The following is a 22032-nucleotide window of genomic DNA, read 5'->3' as shown; positions in this document are numbered from 1 at the left end:
CACGACTGTGGCTATTCGGTTTAGGGGAGTGAAGTGCCGGAGCACGTGTTTTTGGGGTTTCTATGTTTTTGGGTGAGACCATATGTGCTAGCCCCCCTGAGGTGCTATAAGTGCCAGGAGTCTGGACACATGGCACAGTCTTGTAGGAGGGAGAGGAGGTGTGGTAAGTGTGGTGGACCCCATGATATTAAGGAGTGTGTTTCAGTTTGTACACCGAAGTGTTGCAATTGTGGTGGGGATCATGTTGCTTCTTTTAAGGGGTGTGTTGCACAGGTGGAGGCCTGCAAGGTGGTGAGCACTAAGGTGAGTCATAACATCAGTTATGCAGCAGCTGTTCAGAAGGTGCGGGAGGAGCAGGTGGTTGTGGTGGGTAGTTCTGCTGCAGTGGTGAAGCAGGTGGAGGTGGGGGAGATTCAGTCTTTGGGAGTAGAGGGGATGATTGGAGGGGGTTTTACTATCAGAATGGCAGATTTGTTGTGTTTTATTATTGCAACTATTAATATGACAGCTTCGGGCAGGTTACAGGCAGTAGTGAAGGCAGCAAAGATGTACTTAAGGATTGGAAAGGATGTACATAAAATGATGAGTGGTGGTGATGTTCCCCGTGAGGGTTCAGGGGTCTGACGTTGTGGCAATGGAATGCGAGGAGTTTGTTGGCAAATGGGCAGGAGTTGAAGAAAGAGTTGGTGAAAGTGGGTGATGTTGATATCGTGTGTGTTCAGGAGACGTGGTTGGGAGAGGGTATTCATTTTAATTTTCTTGTGTATGTGTTGTTTAGGAAAGATAAAGTGGCGGGTCGTGGGGCAGGGGTTTGTATTTTGCTGAAGATTGGTATTCAATGTTCTGACCTTGAGTTTGGGGGGAGTTGATTGGTGTGAGGTTATTTACGGGCTCTGATGTGTTGGTGCTTTTGAATTTCTACAATCCGTGTAGACCTCTTGATGTAGGGGCTTTACGGCAGGCCTTGGGGCAGCGTGATAAATATATTTTTTGTGGGATTTTAACTGCCACAATACGTTGTGGAATAGTGCTGTGATAGATGTTAATGGGGTTAATCTGGAGGTGCTGGCCGATGAGTGTGGGCTTGTGTTATTGAACTCGCCGGGGCATACTAGGACTGATGGCCATACCAGTATGGGGTCTTGTTTAGATTTGACCTGGGTATCAGCATCTATAGTTTCTAAGTGTGTTTGGAAACTGGGGACAGATGGGGAGTGGTCATGGGTCTATATCCGTAGAGGTAGGTGTCAGGGTGGTGAAGTCGGCAAGTCCTGCCCCGAGGGGGTGTAACTTTCGTAAAATGGATTGGGTGAAGTTGGGAGAGGGGTGTAGCAGGTTGATGGGCGTGATGGGATTGGGTGATGCTCAGAGAGTGGGGGTGGATGCAATGGATTTGGCTCTGCAAGATATCTTTCGGAGTGTTGTGGCAGAATTGGCCCCGGCTCGAGGTAAGCTCTTCTGGAAACCTGAGGTCCTGTGGTGGTCGTCAGAATGTACAGCGGCTGTTCAGGATAGAAAAAGGAAGCGGCGGAAGGCCATGCGTACTAAAGCGGTGGTGGACATTGTCATGTATAAAAAAGCTAGGGCACTGGTGCAGAGGGTGATTTGATGTCATAAGCGGGTGTATTGGAGGAATTTTTGTAGTACCCTATCTAGTGATACATGTTTGTCAAAGGTGTGGGCGAGGTTTCGGTGTATGTCTGGACAGGCGAGAGGTGGAACTCGGATTTCGGTGATTACAGATGCGGGGTGTGATATGGTGGATGATGGTGGTAAAGCAGAGGTACTTGGAAAGTATTTTGCAGGTGTGCATGGCATGGAAAATTATTCTCTGGTGTCCAGACAGAAAATGGCAGAGTTCATGGCTGTTAATCAGGGAGTACTGAATGTTGTGGACAAATGGACATCCAGTATGGATATGTCCTTCACTTTGAGTGAGTTGTGGGCTGTGCTAAGGGGTCGACAGGATTCAAGTCCGGTTGAGGATGGGGTACGTTATATTTATTTGCAGCCTTTGCCGGATGTTTGCTTGCTGGAGGTGTTGCGGATGTTTAATGTTGTGTGGGATCACGGTACACTGCCTAGTGGATGGAAGAGGGCTGTCATCCTGCTGATTCTGAAATTGAGGAAATCGGCTGGTTTGTGTGGGTCCTATCGGTCCATTGCTTTGACATCTGTTTTGTGCAAGGTGATGGAAAAAATGGTGTGCAGGCGTCTGGTGCACTTTCTGGAGTCGGAGCAGCGACTGAGTGTGTATCAGCATGGGTTTCGTAAGTCTAGATCCGTGATGGATGCAGTTGTGGCGTTGGCAACAGATGTGGAAGAGGCATTGACCTGTCAAGAAATGGTGAGGGCGATCTTTGTTGATATGGAGAAGGAGTATGATATGGTGTGGAGGTATGGGTTGCTATTTGTGTTGCGAAAGAAAGGTGTTGAGAGGAAGATGTTTTCCTGGATTAAGGATTTTCTGATGAATAGGGTGTTTCGGGTGCGTGTTGGGGATGTGTTGTCCCGAGAGTTTTTGATGGAAAATGGGACACCCCAATTCAGGAGTCTGGTTGTCAGGTGGGATTCTATGCAGATGATGGAGTGATTTGGGTTAGGGGTAAGGTGGGAGGAGTGATCCAAGGAAGGTTGCAGGAGGCTTTGGAGGTAATGGGAAGGTGGTGTCAGGATTGGGGTTTTAAGGTGTCCTATTCTAAACGGTCCGGGTGTCGGAATTCCGGTATCTTGGTGTGATCTTCGATGAGCGCATGTCATGGAAGTTGCAAGTGGAAAAGACTATGGCAAAGTGTAAACAGAGTCTTAATTTGTTGAAGGCGGGGTCGGGTCAGGAGTGAGGTGGAGGGCAGAGGAGTATGAGGATGTTGTATGTGGGATTGGTCAGGAGTGTGCTGGAGTTCGGAGTTCAACTGCAGTGCAGTTATAGTAGGACTCAGGTTCATGTGTTGGATGGTGTCCAGGCAAGAGCAATGGGAATTGTGACTGGGACTGTTCAGTCATACCCCACAGAGGCTGTGCAAGTGTTGGCAGGGATGTTGCCATTGGATTTGAGAAGGGAGGAGTTGAGTGCTAGGTATTGGTTGTGTTGCAAGTCCCTCAGTGTGTGGCATCCTGTGAAGAAGTGTCTGGAGGTTAATTGGATGCATGCTTATAAGAGTGGAGTTGGGAGAGAAAAGGGGGACTTTTGGATTCCATACAGACAGGTTGGTGAAACGTTGGGGGTGGAGGGGTTGTGTATGGTGGAAGATGTGGATAGGGTTGTAGGGCGGATTTGGATGCAGCATGATCCAATTGTCTGTTTGGATTTAGCCAAGGTGGTGATCAAGAAGGGTGGTGATAGAGGGGTGATTAAGAGATTGGTGGTGCAGTATGTGGAGGGGAAAGTTGGCGCTCAAGTATATACGGATGGTTCCAGGGATCCGGAGAGGAATAGGGTTGGTATGGCTTGTTATTTTCAGGCAGATGAGGAGTTCTGGGTGGCTAGGTTGTCGGATGATGTATCCATCTGCACAGCGGAGTTGATGGCAATTAATATGGCAGTGCTTCGGATTATGGGGAAACAGTTGGCTAGGGTGGTGGTGTTTGGTTTGTGGATTCGATGAGTGCGTTGTTGGCTATCAAGGAGGGGAATTGTGATAGAAGGGATATAGTTGTGCTCATTAGACAGCAATTAGAGGAGTGTATTGCAGGGGGTACAGTGGTGGAGTTGGCTTGGGTTCCCAGTCATTATGGGGTCTTGGGTAATGAGTTGGTGGATCGGGCTGCGTATGGGGCCACGTTGCAAGGGGAGGTGGATGTAAACGTCCCATTGAGTGTGGCTGAGGGACAGGTGATGGTGCGTGGAAAAATTAAGGATATGTGGCAGGATCAGTGGGATATGAGTTCAAAGGAGCGGCAGTTGTATGCAATATGCAGGGAAGTGCAGGTTCTGGCGTTTAAGGGGGGTGTGGAGTTGACACGAAGGGAGGAAACTATTTTGAATCGCCTTACGGTGGGTCATGCAGGGTTGGCAGGATGGAAGTGGTTGATGGGTAGAGTTGCATCAGCAGCGTGTGAGACTTGCGGGTGCCCAGAGACGGTGCCTCATTATACATTGGACTGTGTGAGGTTTGATGTGCAGCGAGAATTGCTCAGAGTCAGGATGAGTGGCATTAGCGTGGTTTTACAGGGGTTATCTGATCTGTTTGGTTGGAAAAGAGGGTCGGTGGATGAACAGTGTAGGTTCCTGCTTCAGTTTGTGCGGGAGACTGGATGAGGTCTAGTGGAGGTGGATGGCTGATTGGTGCTTATTTTGGCGAACATCATCTTAATAGATGGAAATCGCCGGCTTTGGGTTTCTGGAGTCATCCTAACAAGAAGTAGAAGAAGCAGCATTGTGAGTGTGTCGGGGATGCTGAAAGGTACCGCAGAGCAGGAGAGAGCCCTAGTGAGCTGAAAAGATCCTGGGAGACCTGGAGGAGGACAGGAAAACCACCCAAACGCTGGCCCTACTACCAGAGAGGAGATTGCAGTGTAGCATAGGAAACTGTCCCTCCAGAAGGCAAGACCAGAGGGCATCTGGGGTTGCCTGGAGGTATCAATAGTTAAACTGCTTCTCTGGACCAGACAGGCGAACCCAGGTCTCTGAGGGGCAGAGGGATAGACCCTGACCTCCTACAAACATCCCCTTTTGGCTCCTGCAGCTCCCAATGACAGAAAGTGCCAGTTCGGGGAGCAAAGGAAGTGGGAGCAAAATCAGCCCAAGATCAGCCCAGTGCATTCTGGGACTAGAAGTCCCAACACCTTTTTGTGAAGTTAAAATTGTGACTATTGCAAGGAGGGTCCAAGCTCGAAAGAGGGAGGCCTTTGAGAACCATAAAAGGGGTATGACCGTGGCCGAGGGATAACCTTGAGTAACTTCAAGAAGGTTCCGAGCCCAACAGAGAGAGACCCAGTGGTGAAACTACAAGACGTAAATAAAGCCTTTAAGACCATCTTCAGAGTGTTCTGGCGCCACGTGAGTGCTCGTGTGAAAGACTCTGGTTGATTCCCTCACCCCTTTGTTTTGCATTGAAACTACAAGAACCAGAAGACCGTGCAAGAGCCCCAAGAAGAATGTCATAGTGGTCCTCCAGAGGTTGAGCAACATCTGCTGTACAGTCTAAAGTCTTTGACCGGCAAGTAATTGAAAGCTAAGGGAGACAAATCCTGCAGGGTGAGAGAGAAGATTAGCAAGAGTGAACCTGGCAGAGGGATGCCATCGAGAGGGGTCTGTGCCCGGAAGAGGGGGGCTCAGGGGTGAAGAAGCATCACTCTAAAATTGCCTGAAAAGTCATAGTGATCCCGGCGGAAGGAGGCTGAGATTCGAGAGGGGTCTGCGCCCAGAAAAGGGGGAACCAGGGGTGAAGAACCACACCCCACAATTGTGTATTAAAGGGGGGTGGGAGGAGAGTCTGATGCCTTAATGAACAGTAGTGCTGACAAGGGCGAACCAAAAGAAAGGGAGGCTCACCATGAACTGGTTAAAAGGACATCAAAAATTGTGAATGTAACGGAAAAGATTGGTTACAGAGCTATCTTGGAATACAAGCAAGAGTGAACCTGGCGGAGGGAGGCTGACATCCAAGACGGGTCTAAGCCCAGAAGAGGGGGCCCCAAGGGTGACAAAGAACCACCCGAATTTAATAAAGAAAGGACATTTTGTTTTGTTGTATCAGACCATCGGAACCACAAGATACGTAAACCTCGAAGGTCCTGATACTGTTAGCATCTCGTTGTGGGTTTGCGCCCAGAAGAGGGGGACCCAGGGGTGAAGGCATCACCCACCGAACATTTGAAAGCAACTATTGTTTTGTTATTTTTGAAACCCATCAGGTCCCTGGAGGCAAGAGAATTTTTATAGAAAAGAGACTTACCCAACGATGAACCTGATACTTGCAAAGGAACTATCAGCTTGTGCTGAGAAAGCTCGAGTTTGCGCTGTGCACAGGACTGCCACCTTATCCCCTGCTGAAAACGTGGGGAAGGGAGACCCCTGGCTAAAGCCCAACCTGACTCATAATTTGAGAACACTTCTTTCTTTACTGAAAACCCCATCCCACACTCTTTCTATATTAGTTGTAAGGACTGGCAATCGTTTTTATGTTAGTATAGGCCCTTTTCCTTTGACCAGATGCCACAAGCACTGCCTTATTTTTCATTTCATGGTCGAAGCTTACTCCCATCTTTGATTTAGGTTAGATTAGGTGTTTTTCCAACCTGCATATTGTTTAAATAAATACCCTTGAATCGTGATCATTTTTGTATGTCTTTACTGTTGCCACCATGAGTTCCTTACAGTCCCTACATAATCTATGCTGGTCTCCATTTGCCACTATCTTTTTTGAGGATGAGAAAGTATTATCACATCGCCATATATGACAATATTTTGTGGGCTCCTTCCACTGCTAATTTGTGCAATATTTGTTATACTTCTGCAACAACAATTCTTGGAATGTTTTTTCATGCATATGGCTCAACAAAGCGTAATCTGGAGGAATGGATTACTGTACATTGTCTGAGTGCGCCAAGTAGAACACAAAACAAGACAAGGGTGATTGTGATAAACACATTTAATGACCAAACAGGGAATAGCATAGTGTTAGAAGCCAAGTGTAATGAAATAGCCAAGTGCAGGATGAAGGTTAAAAAAAGAAACTTGAAGTGCTTTACATAGCATATATCTCTTTCTGAGTCTGCTTGAGCAACAACATGGGAGGGGGCGGGTGTGTGGGGGGTAGGTGTCGCCTAAGGAAAATCAAGACTATGGGCCTCATTATAAGGGTGGCGCTCCCGTAATGAAGGGGGCGGTACGAGTCCGGCCCCCTTCATTACGGGAGCACCGATTACGAGCTTCCCATCGCGGGACCCGGATCGCACGCCTGGTAAAAACAGGCATACTTTACCGGTCCCGCAAGGCAATAAGGGGCCTCCCTCCCCATTCCCATTGAGCTCTATGGGGGCTCAAATGGGAATGGGGAATGGTTCCTTCAAGGAGGAATTACCGGGTCCTCCAATGTTGGAATGACCCAGTTATTCCTCATTGAAGGAACCTGGTAATGGAGCCCGGAACGGTGGCAGCCATGGAGCTAATATCTCCATGGCTACCGCCGTTCTCGTAATGAGGCTCTATGGGTTTTAGCAGCTTCAAAGTGTAGGTTCTTACAGTCCCTTAAAGTAAGTCAAAATACAACAGAGTCTCACAAGGTTTCAGGGAATCATGTGTTCCTGGTTTTGGATGGTGTTTGGAAGGTAATCCTGGTGTTTTGTCTTCAAGTTGCGGCTGTCGCAGGGTTTCTGAACCCTTGAAGCTAAAGTATGTTGTTACTGTACTCTGTGCCGATATGTCTTGGGCTGGGAGAGAATTTGAAGAACTCGTCCAGGAGATGAAAAGATGGACCCTCGTTGGCTCGGGCTTTGGTCCTCCAGTTGTCAGAGGCTTTAGAAAGGTCCCGATCAAAGGGTCAGCACACACTGACAGTCTGGTCCCTTGGACACCCCAGTGCATAGAACACAACTAAATCAACTCAAAAGCAAATATGAGCGGATGTACGATTGTAATGTTCTTTGCCAACATTTCTCAAGAACCATATGCGTATTTGTATTTAGCGTAAAAGCTCTATTATCCAGCACCAATGGGAGATCCAATGGTGCCAGATAACCAAATATGCCAGATAAGTGAATGTTGGCATTCTGGATGGCTGCCATCTGGAATGTAGAGCAAAAATGCTCCTTAACAGAGCTCCCTGGCCTCCTGTTCTATTTGCTGGCAATCTGCTATCCGGAATCCCAATTATATAGTTGAGAAAATGCGTTATCTGGCATTTCATTAACTAGAAGAACAAGTTACTTACCTCTGGTAACATTCTTTCGATTGGATGTTCCTCCCACGTATTCCTCATCTTATGATAAATATCTCTCCAGCTTCAGCTGTTTCGGAATTTTTTCCGTCAGGGGGCGCTGTGCGCCATCTCGTCGAGCCAATGTCCCTCGAGGACCTCTGTTTGATTGTCAACGTCATCAGTAGCGCACACAGCACCCATTGGCTTCAGTTTCTGGTTTTCCCCTCCTGAAGAGGAATTATCAGGCGTACGATATACCATAGGCTCCAAGAAAGCGTAAACTGTAGGAACGCTTAAATTGTACGGCGGCGTAGGCTGGGAGGGTCGATGAGGAATACGTGGGAGGGACATCCAATCAAAAGAACGTTACCAGGGGTAAGTACCTTGTTCTTCGAATGGATTGTGGTCTCCCACATAGTCCTCATCTTATGATAGACTCCCAAACCAGCAAAGATTTGGTGGGGGGAAGGGAGTACGAATAAAATGCGGTTCTAATCATGGACCGAATGAAGGACCGCTTTTGCAAATTGTCCTCCCTGACTGGAAGATGAATCCAGGCAGTAATGTCTCACAAAAGTGTGAACAGACGACCAAGTGGCTACTGAACAAATGTCTTTGATTCGGACACCTCTTTGAAGAGCAGCAGAGGTTGCCATGCCCCTTGTGGAATGTGCTCTTAGGCCTTCCGGCGGGTCTTTTCCCGCTAATCTGTGGCATTCCCCAATAGCCAGGATGATCCATCTGGCTATGGGTTGTTTAATAACAGCTAGACCCAATTTGGGGCCACTATAGCCAATGAATAATTGGTCATCTTGCCGTGATTTAGCCATTCTGGATATGTAAAAACAGAGCACATTTTTGGGTCCAGTCTATGTAATCTTTCCTCATCCTTTCTTGGATGGGGGGGTGGATAGAAAGTTGGTAAAGTGATTGTTTGCGACAAGTGGAAGTTGGAGACTACCTTAGGTAAGAAGGTAAGAAGGAACAAGTTACTTACCTGTAAGTGTTGTTCTCCAGCATGGGTCTGGCGTGGATTCACATGCTCATGAATATTCCCCGTCGTCAGGCCCGGAATCCTCGGTAAAGAAAAACATCACTATCAGTTTAGTTTCTGATCTGTCTTTCTTCGTAGTAACCAATCACTGATCTCTGGGTCACACTGCCCCCAGGCAATGACTGCCCTCTCCCTAAGCCCCTCCCCTGGCAGCCATCCTCATATTTGGTAGCACGTAAAGTGGCAGTATGACCAAGTGAAGAGCCGCAGAGGGGTAGGAGGGAGGGTTCGCATGTTACAGGTAAGTAACTTGTTCCTTCTCCAGCATGGGGTCTGGCATGGATTCACATGCCCATGAATATAAGAATACATAGCAGTACACACATGCACAAACACGGGAGGTGGCAAAGGCTCAACATTAAGCATTACATAAACTCAACATTAAGCACTCTTACCTCCTCACCAGGCCCACCTTCAGGCGAACAGGTTGAGCAGCACTGCTTGGCCGACTCTGGACTCCTCCCTAGAATCCCGGTCGACGCAGTAGAATCTCGTGAAGGTGTGCGTCGATCTCCACGTAGCAGCCCTGCAGATGTCCAGCAGGGGCACACCAGACAAGAACGCCGTGGTAGCAGCGATCGCTCTGGTCGAATGGGCTCTCGGACGGCCGGGCAATGGTCGATTTGCCAACCGGTGACAGTGCATGATGCAGCCGGAGAGCCATCTGGAAATGGAAGCCTTTGAGAGAGCCTTCCCTTGGTTCACAGGTCCAAAGTTCACAAATAGCTGTGACGTCTTCCGAAAACTCTTTGTGCGGTCCACGTAGAACTTCAGCGCTCTAGCCACATCCAGCGAGTGCAAAGTCCTCTCGGCCGGCGACGAAGGCGACGGGAAAAAAAATTGGTAACACCAAGGGCTCGTTGAGGTGGTAGTCCGACGGCACCGTGGGCATAAAGGAGGGGTACGTCCTCAGCACCACCCTCGTGTCGTGAAAAGTCAAGTATGGAGGCTTACAGGATAGGGCCTGGATCTCTCCCACTCATCGTGCGGAGGTGATGGCCACAAGAAATGCTGCCTTCCACGACAGGAACTTCAACAGCGCCGAATGCAGAGGCTCGAATGGCGCCCCCATGAGCTTAGACAGCACCACGTTGAGTTCCCACACCGGGGCAGGAGCCTTCACCGGCAGGAACGATCGGAACAGTCCCTTCATAAATTCCTTCACCAGGCGATGAGACCACAAGGACACCCGTCCCGTAGTTCTGGTGTATCGGGAGATCGCAGCCAGATGTATCTTGATGGAAGCATGAGCTAGTTCAGCCTTGGCCAGCGACAGCAGGTACGGCAGTACTGGAGGGGCCGTAATCCGCAGAGGGTTAATCTTCTGGGCACGGCACCAGACAGAGAACCTCTTCCACTTATGTCCATAGCACTTGAGAGTTGAGGACGCCCTGGCCTTTGCAAGAACCTCTCTGCAGTCAGCCGGGATATCATACCCTCCAAACTCTAGTGCTGCAGGAGCCAGGCCTGCAAGTTCAGCGACTCCGGGTCGTGATGAAGGATGGCGCCTCCTTCTCTGGAGAGAAGATCTGCGTCCGCCGACAGCTTGACTGGTGGGAACGCTGACAAGTCCAGAAGGTCCGGGAACCAGATCTGTCTCGGCATCGCCGGTGCGACGAGGATCATTCTGCACCGGGACCTCTTGAGCCGGTTGATGAGTTGGAGCAGCACCGGCAACGGAGGAAACGCATATAGGAACAGGCCGTCCCAGGGGAATGAGAAAGCATTGCCCATGCTCCCCGGTTGGGGAAACCTTCTGGCGAACCTCTGGCACTTGGAGTTCGTCGCCGTCGCGAACAGGTCGATTTGGGGTTTGCCCCATCGCTGAAAGAGTCGGTCCACTTGATCCTGGCGTAGTTCCCATTCGTGGCACGAGCGCAGCTCTCTGCTGAGTGAGTCGGCGAGGGTGTTTTTTATCCCTGCCAGATAAAACGGCACTAGAAACATCCCTTGAGCAACGGCCCAATGCCACAGGTCCTGGGCTTCCTTGGATAGGGCTGGGGATCTGGTTCCGCCCTGCTTCCGGATGTAGAACATTGTGGTGGTGTTGTCGGTGAAGATCCTCACCACCTTGCCCATGAGGGACGGGAGAAAGGACCTGAGGGCCCAGAACACTGCCCGGAGCTCCAGGATGTTGATGTGGAGCGGCTTCTCCTCCGGGAGCCAAAGGCCTCTCGCGTGAAGATCTCCGGTGTGGGCTCTTCACCCCTCCAGGGAGGCATCCGTCGTCACTGTTGCCTGGTGGGCCGGGGTCTGAAAGTCTGTCCTCGCTGCTAGATGAGCGCGGGTGCCCCACCACCGGATCGCTCGTCGGAAGGTCTTGTTGAGAGCGATCCTGTCCACGAAGCTGCCCATCGCTTGAATCCAGCGGGCGTCGAGGAACTCCTGTAGAGGACGCATCCGAACCATGCACAGGAGCACAAGATAAATACAAGAGGACATCATCCCGAGGAGGGACTTGATGGACCTCACTCTGGCCACGTCCGTGGCCAGCAGACGCTGCACCTTGCCTAGGATGGCCTTTGTCCTTTCCTCCGACGGCGAGGCCAGACGCGCCACTGTGTCGAGCTTGGCTCCCAGAAACAGTGCGACTTGAGAGGCGACCAGGTGGGACTTGGGGAAGTTGATGGAGAACCCCAGGTCCGTGAGCAGCTGGACGGTCTTCGCTGTGTGTTCTACAGCGAGCTCCCTTGTCCTTGCGTGGATGAGCCAATCGTCCAGGTAGGGGTAGACGTGGATCCCCTGCAGGCGCAGCCACGCCGCCACTGGAGCGAGGCATTTGGTGAAAACCCTGGGTGCCAACTTCAATCTGAATGGGAGGGCCTTGAACTGGTAGTGCCGCCCTTGGACCACGAACCTGAAGAACTTCCGGTGCCCTTTTAGAATAGGAATGTGAAAGTATGCATCCTCCAAATCCAACGACGACAGGAAATCACCCTCCTCCAGCTGTCCCAGCATATGCTGGAGGGTGACCATCCGGAACTTCTGTGCCTTGTACTTGTTCAGTCGTCGCAGGTCTAGGATGGGTCGCCACCCTCCTGTCTTCTTTTTCACGAGGAAGTATCTTGAGTATACTCCGGAGCCCCGGAGCCTCTTTGGGACGAGCTCGAGCAGTTGAGGGACGTGGGTTTCTTTCCTGGCCACGGGAGGAATGCGGGGCACTTTTTTAGAAATTCGAGGGCGTGCCCCTGGGCCAGGGCATCCAGCACCCATCGGTCGGTGGAGATGGACTCCCACACGCTGACGAACTTCGCCAGCCGGCCTCCCACTGGGGTACTTCAGTGGGGGCCCAACGCCACGGTCGGTTCAATCTTGCTTGGAGGACGCCTTGCCGCCTTGGCCTCCCTGGCGACGACGGCAGGATCCACCAGACTTGCCTCGTCCTCTATAGGCTTCCTGTGACGAGGAGCGGGCCGCTTGGCAGTACGTAGAGGAGCCACCGCCGAATCCCTTGGAGGCACCCTGCTTGCCTCCGGAGCTCCGAAAGGACGGCCTTTGTTGCTGGAGAACTCCCAGGGCCTTAGCTGTCTCAGTGTCCGCCTTGATGGCTTGGAGGGACTCATCCACTGTTTTCCCAAACATGTTGTTCCCGTCGAACGGCATGTCCAAAACCTTGGCTTGTACATCCTGGCGGAAATCCGTTGCCTTGACCAACCCTTGTCGTCTGAGGCAAACCCTGTTGCCTAGCTGGCGGAAACCGGTGACAGCAATGTCCGTTGCCACCGTTATGGCGTGGTCCGACGCCACCTCACCTTCCTGCAAGATCTCCAGGGCCTCAGCCCTCTTGTCGTCCGGTCGGAAGTCCAACAGGGGGGCTTTCTTGTACCATTGCATCCAGTTTCTTTCCTTCGCCGTCCGGCGGGGGAGTTGACGTCGAGGCCGATGCCCCCCACGCTTTCTTCTTGGCTGCCGCTGAGATGACCGAGTCAGGGGTCATTTGCGCCCTACAGCACAAAGGTGCCGCGTCGGGGACCCGGTACTTCTTCTCGTACCAATCCCTCTTGGCAGGCGTCGTAGACGGGTTCTTGAGAAGGGTGAGACCCTCGTCCCAGATGTCATCCAGCAGAGGCACGGCGAGGACTGTCTTCCGCTTGGCCTCGCGCCGTTAGTAAAGGAAACCTTCCTTCTTCTCTTTGGGGCAGAGCTGAAAAAGCTCAGATGCCCTGGCAATTATAGCGTGGAAAGACCCAATCTCGTCAGATGGGGAGGCCCGGGCTGGAGGCGATGGGAGCTCCGTCCTGTCGTCGCCGCCGTCGTCATCATCATCAACATCATCCGTACCCGTCGTGGCCGTGTCCGTTTCCATGTCATCCCCAGGTACGGGGGACGTGGGCAAAGGCTGAGCAGGCCGCAAGGGCTGAAAAGGCGGGGCTGGATGGGTCCGTCTTCTCTTGTTGGGGGACTTCCTGACGGGCCTGGCTCTGGCTCCTCCGTCGGGCCTGGTTGCGGCTCCTCTGTCGGTGGTAGGGGCAATCTCGTCCTTATTTCCGAACATAAGGATTGTATTGCCAACAAAATGGCCGCCGAGTTGTCCTGCGGCTCCGGTAGCGACGGGCTCAACGGTTGACTAAGAACCTCGCACGCGCCGCCGGCACTCTCGTTGTCCCCTTCGTCGGGATCCCTCCCGTGGGACCGGGCCTCTTCGACGCCCTCGCCGAGGCCCTCCAAGACTTCAACCAGTTCCTCCTCGGAGGCTGTGTCCGTGTCCACAATGGCCACCGACTCCCCCCCTCTTTTTCCGCCGGGGTCTTCACGGGGGTCTTCTCGATGGGCCTGAAAGAGGCTTCCTTCCGCGGTGGCAGGGAAACTCTGGGCCCCAAGGTCGCCTCCACTGGCGTAGCCTCCTCAGGCTGCGCCAGGGCCGCCGCGACTTCCTCGATAGAGGCCTTGGCCGGGTGAATCAAGGCCTTCACCACCTTCTGCGGGCCTGTGGCCTTCACCTTGGGGGGAGGGTCACCGCCTCAGTCCCCCTCGACTGGATCCTTCGAGATCAACCGGGGCCTCTCCAGAAGCTTCGCCGGGTTCTCGGCCTTCCTCTTCCCTGATCCAGAGCGTTGGCTCGTGGTTGATGGCGCTGGAGAGGATGCGCCCTGCCTGGCAGCCGAGGAGCCCGACCGTTCGGCGCTCCCGGTGCCCACGGACTCGCAGTGCTTTGCCTTCTGTTGGGCCTCCATCGCTTGGGTGCCCTCACAGGACTTAGAAGACCGCTCGGACTTCTTCTTCTTCTTCTCACCTGACGGGCTCTTTCCTTCCAGCCAGTTGGAGAAAGGAAGGTGCCGGTCCCTGATGGTCCGTTCCGACATGTTCCCACAAAACGCACAGTCCTTCTCCACGTGCGTTTTGTCCTCATGAAGGCAGTAGAGAAATTTCGAGTGCTCGTCCTCCTTGAACACATACTGCAGCTGGCATCCAGGGCAAACCCTGAACAGCTTTCCGGGCGTCGAGCTTCCTTTCTCCTGGGCCATGTCCGGGTAGGCCGCAGAAACTTCTGGACTCCTCCAAGAAGCTTAATTCGATGAAAACCTCACCCTTGAGGGGCGTAGAAAATCCGAAACGGGTCCCCGTTGATCGGATGTAAACACGGTGGAGCTTGAGGCTCTTTTTGACTGAAAAATGAGAAAATCTCTTTGAAAAAGCGCAAAAACGCAGCAAAAGCTCGAGAGCTAAACACAAGGACTCCCAACACTTCAGCGTGCGGTAAAAATCTGAGGATGGCTGCCAGGGGAAGGGCTTAGGGAGAGGGCAGTCATTGGCTGTGGGCAGTATGACCCAGAGATCAGTGATTGGTTACTATGAAGAAAGACAGATCAGAAACGAAACTGATACTGATTTTTTTCTTTACCGAGGATTCCCGGCCTGACGACGGGGAATATTCATGAGCATGTGAATCCATGCCAGACCCCATGCTGGAGAAAGACGGTTTCACCTTGAGAATAACCTTGTCTTTATGGAAAACTGTATGCAGAGGATTACAGGAAAGAGCCTGCAACTCGCTTACCCTGTGGCCATGCGTTATTGAAATAAGCAAAACGGATTTTAATTTCAAAAGTCTCAATGAGCATGAGTGTAAAGGCTCAAAATGAATACATGTTAAAAATCTTAACACCAGATTGAGGTCTCATAGAGGGAAATTGAATGGAACTGGTGAAAATACATTAGTAAGGCCTTTTAGAAATTGAACAATCAGAGGGATCTTAAAATATGAATCCTCCTCTGAAGAGTCCCAGATTTTCCAAATATAACACAAAGGAAAGCACCATAGGTGTGTCACATATAGAAAGGGATCCACATTCTTATCCCTGCACCAGCTGCTGTGCCTGTTCCAGCGGTACAAAAATGTTGTTGCTAGCCTTCTGGTTGAAACCAAAATCTCCATTAAGTAATCTGGAAGGACCCAATTCTTGTATCTCAGCCTTTCAGAAACCATGTGTGAAGGCTGACTGTCTTGACCTCTGGATGGAGAACTCGACTTTCCGCTTGTGAGAGATGATCCTCTCATTGTGGAAGACACATTGGAAGACGGATGGACATGTCCAGAAGGTCCGGGTACCACATCCTCCTGGCCCAATCCAGAGCAATTATTATCATGGATTGCCCAAATTTTCTCTTTCGCCTGATCACGTGAGGAACGATGGGGACTGGAGAAAACGCGTACAGGAGCAGAAAATCCCAGTCCACCACAAACGCGTCCCCTAGAGCTCCTCTTGGAGGAAATTCCCTGGAGCAATACAGTTCGCAATTCCGGTTGACACTGGTCGCGAACAGATCCACTTGAGGGGTTCCCCAAAAGGTGAAGATCTCTTGAAGGACTTCCTGAGCTAGTTCCCACTCGTGGAAGACTGTGCTTTGCCCGCTCAGTGCGTCTGCCGCTGTGTTCTCCTCTCCGGCTAGGTTAACTGTCGATAGGGAGATTCCTTCCCCTATTGCCCAGAGCTGCATTGCCTCTCTGCAGAGTGGTAGTGACCCTACACCTCCTCTCTTGTTGAGGTAGTACATGGCCACTGTTTTGTCCGTCCTTATTAGGACATCCTTTCCCTGTACAGAGGGCAGAAAGGCCTTCAGCTCTAGTCTGATTGCCCTCAGCTCCAAAAGGTTTATGTGTATTTTGGACTCCGATGGAGACCAACGACCGCTGATTGTCAGATCACGGTGTGGGCTCCCCACACCATGAGTGACGTGTCCGTCACTACTGTTATCTCCGGCCATGGCTGCCAAAAAGATTCTCCCTAGAGACTGCTGTCCTTGCAAGCCCACCACAGAAGTTCCTGAGAGACACTGCTCTGAACTTTCAGGTGGTCTAACATTCTGCCTGAAAACTGGGACCATTGAGTCCTGAGAGCCCATTGGAGGGATCTCATTCCCAGGCGAGCCTCTGGCACCAGGAAAATGCAGGATGCCATGAGAACGAGCTACCTAAAAAATCAAAGGCCAGAAGATGCTGGGCACTCTGGAATTTGGTAACCAACTGCAGAATGTGTTGAGCCCTCATCTCGGGTGGCACGGCTTTTCCTGAGGAAGCTTCCTTGACTGCTCCAATAAATTGGAGTCTTTGAGATGGTATCATGTGGGACTTCTTGTAATTGAGGGAGAAGGCCAGACTGTGGAGAGAGTGGCAGGTTACGCAGAGATGTTCCCGGGCTTCTTTGGGTGAACAAGCCCTGATCATCCAATCGTCTAGGTAGGGGTAGTCGTGAATCCCCCCTCTCCTGCGACTCGCTGCCACCACCGCCATCAACTTGGTGAAAACCCTCGGGCGGGGGTCAGCCCGAATGGCAGAACTCGAAACTGATATGAGAACCGCCAACTGAAAACCTCAGCTACTTTCTGTGCTTGGGGTGGAGAGGCACATGAAAGTAAGCATCCTGTAGGTCCAATTATACCATCCGGTCTTGGAGATGGAGAGCCTGAAGGATTTGGGAAAGGGTAACCATCTTGAACTTGTCCTTCTTGAGGAACTTGTTCAAGTTTCTTAAGTCCAAGATGGGTCTAAATCCTCCATTCTTTTGGGGAATCAGAAAGTATGGGCAATACCAACCCTTGTTCATTTCCGCTACAGGTAAATGTTCTATTGCACCTTTCTCTAGCAGGGTCAACATTTCCTGCACAAGGAGCGAATCTGGAATTCTGAAAGTTGTTCCCCGGTGTATGATCGTGGGGCCTTTTTTGGAAAGTAAGGCAGTAACCTTGAGCTACAGTTTCCAGAGCCCAAGCATCTGAAGTAATGCCTCGCCATTCATTCAGATGCTGAGCAAGTCTGCCTCCCACCGGGGTCTTGTGAGTCAAGGCCTCAGAGTGGTTCTGAGGCAGCTGAAGGTAAAACTGCTGCTTCTTGGGTTGGCTTAGCACCTCTCCCTTGTCAACCATAAGGGAATCTTCGCTGACCTCTGACTGGCTTGTCCTCTTCCTCTTCCAATTGAGAAGTAGAATCAAAAGGACTTAACCCTCCAGGAAGATGAGCCAGAGTAGGGGTGTTGAGGCCGTCTAATGGTGGCACTAAGGGATTTAGCCCCCGCCTTTGAGGTCTGCAGCTTTTCCAAACTCTCCACCTTGCTGCCAAACAGCCTTGAAACATCAAAGGGCATGTTGAGTAGTCTGGCTTGCACATCTGGTGCAACGCCGGACTTCCTGAACGATGCAAATCTGCGTAGCTAGCTGCCATGGATCTGCTGATGCTAACTGCAGTATCCAGACCTGACTTGAGACATTCACCCATTGCCTCCTTACCTTCCTTGATGATTGCCAGGGAGCCATCTCTTTCTTCTCCTTCTGGGATGTGGTCAGCCAACACAGTTACGCAGTCCCACAGGGTAAACGTAAACCTTGATAAGGTACAAGTTACATTAGTTGATTTTAATGTCATACTGGCAGTAAACACCTTTCTCGCCCAGGCATCCACTCGCTTATCATTCCTATCAGGAGGAATGGACGGCTATGCTGACTGCTTGGTAGATGTTGCAGCCTGAACCACCAAACTTTCTGGTGTCAGATGTTTAGTCAGATACTCTGAGTCACTGCTGGATGGTCTGTATTTACTGCAGCCACAGTTTCTGGTGTCTCCCAGTTTGCAGAGGCCCTTTTTTGTAATGCAGTGTGAAACGGAAAAATGTGATATTTTTGCGGACCCTTGTCCAAGATGACTGTCATGTAATCTTGTTCAAAAGAAGAAGTAGACCTGCTCCAGCCTAAAAACTCGATAACCTTACTCATTAGTTTCCTATATGAGGAGTCAGACTGTTCAGTTGGATCTGGTTTGCCAAACTCTAACTCCGGAGAGTTATCTAACCCACTGGCTGACTGAAGATTGTCATATCAGTCCTTTAATCTGGACTCAGCGATTAGTTCTTCTGGCACATTAGGGGTGCCGAATTGTAACCCAAATGGTGTAGTGTTATCATCAGAAGGCTGTTCTTCTTCATAGATGGCTGATAAAGACTTTAAAAAGTCTTTCTAGGGAAAGGTTTGAGAACCTAACTGGCTAAACCTCTGGCTTTGACAATTTCAAAGTCATTGTCAACAACGACTTCAAAGTCGGGATCGCCTTTGTCGGCGTTGATGGCTCCGAAAACGACAGTGTCAGTAAAAGCGTCAACGTTGTCGACTTCTTTTGTTTTTTTTCTCAACGGAAACCTTGATGGGCTGGGTTCCTCACTCGTCGAAGCCCTCGACGATTTCTCGTCAGATCGAGATCCTTCTCGATGCAGAACCGGCTTAAGGCTCGATTTAGAAGATTTTGCCTTCGACTTCCGTTTGTCGTCTTTTTGCAGATTGAAAGGGGCATGGGCTTTCTGCTTGTCCTTCAACGGGGTTGAGGGTGCATTCTCAAAGATTTTGAGCATCTCATTATGAAACGTATCGCACTTTGTTGGGGAGTCCGATCTAGTTGGATACTTGAATACCTCAGCCGAGGAATCACTGGCGGTCGAAGCCGACCTATGATGCCGTTCCTTGGTCTTCTTTGAAGAAGATGACGAAGAATGGCATGATCGATTTCTCAATCAACACTGTTTCGATTTTTTAAGTCAAGAAGAATCCCTCGACTCATCACTCATCGGTCTTTCTCTTTGAACTCTTCGAAGGAGACTGCAAAGGTAAACTCACCACCGTCAATTTACCTTTACGCTCCCGGAGCGCCTTTTCAGTCATCGCCTGATAGGAGCCACAGTCGGAGTTACTGTGACCTGTTCTAAGACACCACAGACATATGAAGTGGGGGTCGGTGATCGACATCTTCGATCCAGAGCCTTGGTACTTCTTGAAGCCCATCTGGGCCCAAATACTATACATACTACAGCGAACAATGCCTGCACACTATTAATCTATGCCAAAAGTAGGTAATTGACGCATAATTATACATTCTATAATTCCATGCTTTGTAATTGCGCTGTTTATTTTCATGTAAATTCAGACTACTGTCTGTTGACGGCCACAAACCCCAAAGAACCCCCAATCCAGAGCAATGGCAGTAAGGCACTATATAAATATCATATAACTTAACATAACAAACGTAAAGCAGAGTGCATGTGTTTGTGTATGGTCCAAAAGAAGTGAGGTCAAAAAGAAAGCATAGACAGAAGGAGTGGAATGGTGGGGCATTGGGAGCAAGCCAAGCGACTTTGGTCTGGGAGGAGCTAAGCATCAGGCATCGAAGAATCATCCATTAGTGGACGTAATAAAGACAGATGGACAACTGTGAAGGGATATGGGGGTAAAGGTAGGAAAAGAGAAGATATGGGTGTCATCAACGTAAAGTGTTAGGAGAACTCAAAGGAGGAGAGTATCCTGCCAAAAGAGGTGGTGTACAGCATTAAGAGTAGTGGACCTATAACAGATTCTTGAGGAAGGCCCACAGAGCAGGGGATAAAATTGGAAGTACAAAGTTCCTTGAGATGGAGAAAAATCAATCCAACAGAAGGAAGGAAGAGTGGTTAACCGTATGTAAGGCTGCATAAAAAATAAAGAGGCAGAGAAATTAGAAGACTTCAGAGGGTGTGCAGATGGGAGGAAGTTGAAGATATGGGTCATGGCCGTTGCTGTAAAATGCGTGGTGCGGAACCCAGATGTGAGGGGTTATACAGTCTGTTGGCCTAAAGGTATCTAGTCTGTTAGTTCAAGAGTACCCATCTAACATTTTAGATTGATGTGGTGGAAGGAAGACAGGTCAATAGTTGGATGTTGTTGGGGCTTACAGATTTTTTAAAGATGGATAGGGGGGTAGTAATTTTGTAGCAGCTGGGTAAAATCCTAAAGATAAAAGAGTGGTACACGAGGGTGGAGAAGTGTGAGCAGTAATCATGCCCTAGTTCTTTGATTGTTTGTGGTGCAAATGGATCCAGAGGAGCACAAGAAATGTTTGGCTCCATGAAGAATGGGTTTTAGTAGAGAGGGTGGTAGGTGGAAAGGAGCCAAGAGAGGAATCAATGGGGATTTGAAGGGGAGGGGAGTAGAATGCAGGGGGAAACAGAGGGGCGGGGGCAGAGGATGTTTCTGACCTTAAAGATCTTGAATCAAAAAAGTGTTCGGAAAAGCCATAAGAAGAGATGGAGTGGGGCTGTGGAAGAGCATGGCTGGAGGGCAGAGAGGAGATTGCGCAGATCAGAACAGACTGCAAGATTTCAATATCAATTGAATTAAGCAGTGTCCAAGGCAATCTAAAAAGCATTTCTGTATATGATAATGAAGAGTGCAGTGGCGGGGACATGGTTCTCTTCAATGAGCGTACTTGAGGGTGATTCAAAGATGAGGGCAAGCAGGAGTTGGGTAGTAATATTAGAAGTGAGAGTATGGAGCGGAGTGCAAGTCAAGGAAGACTGCCTCAATGGAGGCTAGATCAGTGGCTAGAGGACAATGAATGCCTGTAAGGCTATTGGAGGAAAGATGCCAAGGAGATGGCACATTCTGAGCAAGGTTGAAATTTGCACTTGGTTAGAGGTGTGAAATACAGACAGTAAAGTGTCAAAAGCATTGTTGACATTGTTTGATGAAGAATATACAACAGTAGGATGTTTACATAACAAGTGTGCCAGTATATCATACCGTTCTGGAGTTGTGAGAGTAAGTCCATTATAGATCCTGGAGAGATCACGAAGATTGAAAATATAATGGAATTTTGACGGAGTTGGTGGCAGATCACGGACAATAATGCTGTAAAGTTCCAGCGTGCAGGAAGTAAGCTTATCAGCGATATTTGCAATATCTTCATTAAAAGTCTGTAAAAAATATAAAATTGAACAATTAGAGTCCACAGTAGTATTAATGGCATCTTAGCAAATAATAATGTGGTGGTCGCCAATCAGTTCAGTGTTTTGATGATACTTGCCAACTAGACCCCAACTGTAAGGTCAGCTTCCCAAAACTACCCAGACAACTAAAAAACAGGTCATTGGGTCTCACCCTAAGTTACCAGGGTGATCCAGACGTGGACCCCTTGCTCACTGTTCTTAGAGAGGCACAGTTTCACCTCACTGATGATGCCCAACAAGGCTGAAACACGTGTATGGGGTTACTGTTGGTACTCTTGTTCAGAGGAGAATTGCCTAGCATTTCAGCGCTGGATTGCCCCTGGGCAGGACAAAGGCTGATATGCGTGAAAATTTCTTCTCTGTGAAAGGGACAGTGAGCTAAAGACTTGGTAGAGTCTCTCACAGGGGTTATTCACCCAAGAACAGGTCATTGGGCTGTGTTCTTGCTGGTACAGAGATTCCCAGACCCCCCTTTTTTGTGTATAATAAGATATAGTTACGTATTTAACTATATCCATACTGACATTCTTCTCTGGCAACAAAACAAAAACTATGGGTGGCACCCCAAACCCTATTCAACACCCCAACAACACCTCCCTATGAGATTTCAAGCCAGGCACAGTCCAGGCAACAGTTAAAAATAGAGGAACATTCCTCGACCTTTGAACTCTTTAAACACCAAACAATGTGTCCCAGAACATACTCAATTCAAAGGCAACACGCTCAAGATAGTTTTCACAGTACCCAAAGACAAGAAGGGCCTAGCTCCAACACCGCTGGACTACACAAACCATGCCACAATGCAACCCAAAACATCCAAGGCATCAAGTCACTCTTTCAAGAACTTCCCCATGACTGCACTAGAAAAAACCCTCAT

The 22032-nt window shown here is 49.8% G+C and overlaps 1 protein-coding gene across 1 annotated transcript in view; it reads right to left on the bottom strand.

The window, feature by feature from the left end:
* The window catches only part of DNAH10 (dynein axonemal heavy chain 10), a 2725177-nt gene that overhangs the window by 966299 nt on the left and 1736846 nt on the right, over positions 1-22032 (bottom strand). The window contains exon 48 of the mRNA XM_069619694.1: positions 20950-21122. Within this exon, the coding sequence (XP_069475795.1) occupies positions 20950-21122 (173 nt within the window). The remainder of the gene's footprint in view (positions 1-20949; positions 21123-22032) is intronic.

This window comes from Ambystoma mexicanum, chromosome 10 (genome assembly GCF_040938575.1).
Source record: "Ambystoma mexicanum isolate Mex_15411 chromosome 10, UKY_AmexF1_1, whole genome shotgun sequence".
NCBI lineage: Eukaryota > Metazoa > Chordata > Amphibia > Caudata > Ambystomatidae > Ambystoma > Ambystoma mexicanum.
The sequence above is the reverse complement of the archived record's forward strand: the minus strand, read 5'-3'. Positions and strand labels throughout refer to the sequence as shown.